At 35.3% G+C, this 5,316-nt stretch overlaps 1 protein-coding gene across 1 annotated transcript; it reads left to right on the forward strand.

Moving 5' to 3' along the window:
• Nucleotides 1-315: 315 nt before the first annotated feature.
• LOC145562864 (protein DEHYDRATION-INDUCED 19 homolog 4-like) lies at nucleotides 316-4,795 on the forward strand. Its single transcript, XM_081623285.1, has 5 exons — nucleotides 316-652; nucleotides 1,022-1,164; nucleotides 2,235-2,312; nucleotides 3,047-3,306; nucleotides 4,432-4,795. The coding sequence occupies exons 1-5, from the start codon at nucleotides 574-576 to the stop codon at nucleotides 4,535-4,537; spliced, it is 666 nt and encodes a 221-aa protein (XP_081479411.1). The 5' UTR covers nucleotides 316-573; the 3' UTR covers nucleotides 4,538-4,795.
• The last annotated feature ends 521 nt before the right edge of the window (nucleotides 4,796-5,316 follow it).

Below are 5,316 nucleotides of genomic sequence, written 5' to 3' on the forward strand. Positions count from 1 at the left end.
CTTTGTAGAGCTATGTAGTTTTATCAAAGTTACAATTTTTATAATTCCATAGAGATGAGTTACTAGCTCTAACTATTTAGAAATTTACAAGACCTCTACAGGCTCTATTCAACTATCCTGGATGCTCTTCGAGACAAATAATTTCTCGTTTTTGTAATGGAATAGAATAGAGCCTAATTAACGTCTGCATAAATAATGTAGGTAGGAAAAGCAAAGGCGGTTAATGGCAAAAGAGTAAATATATCAAAAACAAAGGGCAAATATTCTTGTAAAAGTGACTGTATAAATTATCTGTACCTCATACAAGAAAGAGAGGAAGGTCGGTAGAGAGTGTTGTTGCCTCAGCTCATTCTCTCTCCTCCTCAATTTCCTGGACATTTCATCTCTCCTTTGCACAATTTTTTTAGGGTTTCACCCACAAAAAATTGATAAAAAATTTCCCATAATTTTCAACAAAGCAGGTGCCTTTTTGTTGAATTTATCTGATTTTCTGAATAAATTTTAAGTGAATTTTTCTGGGTTATTGTTTGATCATCTTCTTCATCATCATCTAAAGAGAAGAAGATCAAAAAAATGGACGGTGGTGATCTATGGAGCTCTCGTCTTTCTTCTTCTTCATCATCATCTTTCAGACGTTACCAACTTCGATCTGGTTAGTTTTTATTTCTGGGGTTGTTTTTATTTTTCTGGGTTTTCTGCAATTTTTTATTTTATCCCCAATTTTTGTTTGTTAGTTGCCTTGAAATGTGAGAAACGATGGAGTTTTTTAGGGTTTGTGGGGGGACCCAGTTGAGAAATTAGGCGAAAAATCTTATCTTTTTATTTGCTTTGCTTATTTTCTCAAATTGGGCTTCTATCCATTTTAGGAAAAGTTGATGAATTGAGGCATTTTTTGTTGTTGAATTTCATGTTTTTGTGATGATTTGGTATAATTTTGAAGAGGGTTTTCTGGGGTTGGTGAGATTAAGCTGAAATTGATGATCTAATGGAATAAACTTTTGGGAAATTTGGTTTGAAACAGAGGCTTATTTGGGAGGTGATGATTTAGAGGTCGAAGATGATTACAAACAAGAGTTTTCATGCCCATTTTGTGCTGATGAGTTCGATATCGTGGGGTTGTTTTGCCATATGGATGAAGAACATCAAGTGGAGTTGAAGAATGGGGTAATTATCCTTAACATTACATCATAGTATAGCATATAATTAAGGCGTTGTTAATCTGTAATTTTTTTTAGTAAACTAGTATATTCCTTTAACTACTTGGGACTTGTTTGTCCATTGTGGATATATTAGTTTAGCTTTTTTATCATAGATTCGAAGCGTTCAATAGCTTTGCATTACGCCATACATGTGCATCTTTATTAAAAGTTACTTAAAGCTATGACCTTTACATGAATTTTTGTTGCTGGGGTTTCATGTGGGTTTCGTTCATGGTAGGGTTGTGGCTTCATTGTAAGGTTTTGTGAGAATCATAGATCATGTTGCTCGTTTTATGGATCGTTTGTGGAGCATGATGTCATTTTACACCCTTTTGCTGTACAAATCTATGAAGATAGGTGTTGGTGTTTCTATGACACTTATTGGATCATTGGTGTCGAATTGAACTGGATTGCATAGATGTCCCACCCATGTATATGTCTTCAATCTTAGGTATGTTAATTAGCATGCGAGTTCAAATGGGGAAGCTTTTTGTTATCATGTACTGGTATCATGGTATACTATAATGCCTTGGCATGAAAAACGTGTTGGATGTGATACAATTATAGCCCTTCATGACCTGAGTGACATTACGATACTGGAGGTCGTCACGGGTTTTGTGGTCTTGTGATATATATTTGACAAAACTTTAGGCTTTTTTTTTTCCGTTAGTGAATGCATAACATTTGGATAATTATGTGTCGGACAAATGTTTTCCCTAGCTTGTCTCTTGTAATGGTATGCTTCCTTTTCTGCCTTTTCTGCTTTCTGCTTTCTGAGTAGATATGCAATGTCATGAATTTCCCCTTTTGCGAATGAGAAATATTTGGTCAATTGTCTGCTTGACAAGCTGCTAGACTGATCTACGTTTTCTTGTATATGGGTTATTAGGGATCATATTTTCATTACTATTGTAGTTTTCACAGGGATTTCTTAATGAGGATCTTTGTGAAACATGTGTGGCCTTCTAAATACATAACTACTTCTGGCTTTATTTGATACTGAATTAATGCACATGATTGCTTTACTTCTTGCAGGTTTGCCCTGTCTGTGCAAAGAGGGTAGGAATGGACATGGTTGGTCACATCACAATGCAGCATGGAAATATATTGAAGATATCCTTTTTTTTGTTTTTTGTTTTTTCTAATTTGTTTTTTGAAGTTTGATTCATAGATTGATAATTTTGATTTTTCCTTGTGTTCCATAAGGTCTCTGTGATGTGTGGCACTTCTCTCTCAGAAACATAATTCTCTTTTCCATGGTAGAGACTAGAACAATTAGCCCTTTGTAGGTTTTTTTTTGAAGGAAGATTTTTGATTTCTAGGTGTACATGTAGTGATAGTCTGAAATTGCTTATCTGTGTTTTTTCATTTACAACAAAACCAAAATTGACTACTGCTAAAATACTTGGACTTGATTGTAGCCTATATCACTTTTGGAGCCTACTTGCCTCAATGCGGCTTTGGATATTTTTCTGTAGCTATATTTTGCTCAAGTTTTTAGTCATTAGATTGTTCTCATGCCTAAATCGAAGCTTAACTTCTAACTTTGCGACCTCATTAGCTTCAGTAAGTTTTAATCTCATTTTGTCGGAAGTAAGCTCTTTTGTAGTTTTGACCAATGCAGTCTCCATAATTTAAAAGTGGATTAGCTGAGTATGGAACCATTTTATTGAAATTTCATATATAAGCGTGTCGTTTGTTTGATAAATTCTACCTTATTACTACAATGACAGATTGGGTTATCTAGTGGGAATATTTTCATCTTTGCTATTGGCTGTTATCTCCTTTGAAGCCCCCTTTATGAAGTTAAGTTGTGATTAATTGTGTTTCCTTGACTAGAAGATTACGTTCAGCGCAGAAGGAGGTTGCGCAGGGGTGTTCCAAATTCAATGTTTAGCATATTGAGGAAGGAGTTGCGAGAAGGAAATAGGCAATCCCTTTTCGGAGGGTCCTCTTTCACTCTTTCTTCGTCCAATCCAGACCCTGATCCTCTCTTGTCCTCACTTATATACAGCTCTTCCTCTGCAGAAGAACTAGGAAAGGGAGAACCTTGTTCTTCTAAGGAAACAAGCCCACTTCCACAAGCTGTGGAGGAAACAATTGAAAGGTAAGATAAACCATTTAATTGTCATATACATTTTTTAAGTAATGCTTATTAGTATTGGTTTTTGCTCATGCTCTGAATGATGTAACACAATGCCCTGACACCCCCCAACCCCACCTCACAAATAAATGGGGAAAGGATAATGAAAAGCCATTAAATATCCTGATACGACGCTTGAGCGCCTATAATCATGTTGTTTCTTTGTAATACTATGAATCATGAAAAAAAAAAAGAGACCTTTCCTTCTGCATAATTAGTTTTGGATTGTGATCTTGTGCCAACTTTGGAGACCATCACATTATTTGCCAGATGTTTAATAAGCACTACAGGTCCTCTGGAGGACCCATATAACTGTGTATTGTGCTACACATTTTTTTCCGAATTAAATAATTCATTATGTAGCTGCTTAAAACCTGTTGTGATTGGTTAGCCAAGCCTTCCACCTTTATCTCATTAAAGTGGGACAAAGTAACATGTTTGGTTGCTCTTAGCTGTGTGTTGCCATTGTGCATGCATTATTTGCGCATTCTTTCTGGAGACTAAACATGCTGTTATATTGTAAAAATGACTATTAACAGTCTTAACTCGTAGAACATATTTAGCGAGTGAAAATTGATAACATCTATCTTTGTCCTTGTCAAGTTATATATGCTTTGCGTGCTTCATTTTTTGGGTTTAAATCTTTGTGAGAATTATAGCATAGGAAAAATCACTTCACCTTGTGATTGACTGATCATTGGCTAAAGAAGACATAAATGTGCTAGGAAATCTGATACGAAAACTGCAGTAAATTAAGAACATAAGATATGTATGAATGTTCAATGCTCCTCTGAATTGTTTGTATGGATGGCATTGTAAGCAAATGAAAGAGGAATCTCATTTTTGACTCGTATTAGAAATTTAAGCTGGCTGATCAAAATAGAAAGCTAGACCTTTATATTTGAAAAAGGTATAGTAAATGAAATTAGATGTATACAAATTATTTATCAACTCCAACTCTCTTTTTCAGCTTCCATCTGCATTCCATGAGATTACCATTTGAGCTTCCGTGCATTACATTAAAAATCTGTATTTGTTTGTTAAGAGATTATGAAATGAGTTTCATGCTAGTAATTGCATAATATGCAGTTCCCAGCATTCTATGCTTTCTGAAAAGGAGCATGAAGAGAAGGCTAGGAAGTGTGAATTTGTCCGAGGATTGCTGCTCTCCACTATGCTTGACGACATCTTGTAAAGCCGATGGCCAAGATTGCAGATATTGTGAGCCTTAGGAGGGTAAGGGAAAAATCAAGAGGATTGAAACCAATGTTGTAACTTGTGAAAGAAAGAGAGAGAGAGAGAGAGAGAGAGAGAGAGAGAGAGAGAGAGAGGAAATATCATTAGGTCTCAGGGTAATGTTCAAAGTTAATGTTGTATTTCTTGGTGTATTTAGACGGATTATGCAAGTGCAATATTTTAAAAGGTGGAATAACATATGTAATCTTACCTGATATCGCTTGCTTCTAGTGGTTGTTTCTTCCATGAAAGATTCTGTACCACAATGGGAGTATTAAACTTCAAAATAAGAACAAGAACAATGTTCTATATATCCTAACGGTTCCTCTTAGACAACCAAACATCGAGTTACTTGAATGATTCTAATGCTAACTTGGCAGTGGTTTTTGCTCGGTATCAGCACGCCAATGCTCTGCTTGCCCGGAAGTTTTGATTCAAATATTATCTCAGGGGAAAGTTATCAAGTCTATCTTCAAATCTAGTTGATCTCAAATGCAAAAAAAAGTTTTCTTTTGATGAATTTGAAAAGAGGCTAACTGTTATCTGACAAATTGACAAAATTCTATCCGGTTCTGCTTTAAAGAACTTCAGTAATAGTCGTTTCAAAATTGACTCATATAGTAGATTAATAGTACATGATTCTAGTGACAAATTAGTAGATTAATTAACGACGATAATGATAATAAATTTCACACGCTATACGTGTTACACCCAAAAGCTACTTTACAGACGCTCACT

Source organism: Chenopodium album, chromosome 10 (assembly GCF_948465745.1).
Source record: "Chenopodium album chromosome 10, dcCheAlbu1.1, whole genome shotgun sequence".
In the NCBI taxonomy this organism is placed as follows: Eukaryota; Viridiplantae; Streptophyta; class Magnoliopsida; order Caryophyllales; family Amaranthaceae; genus Chenopodium; species Chenopodium album.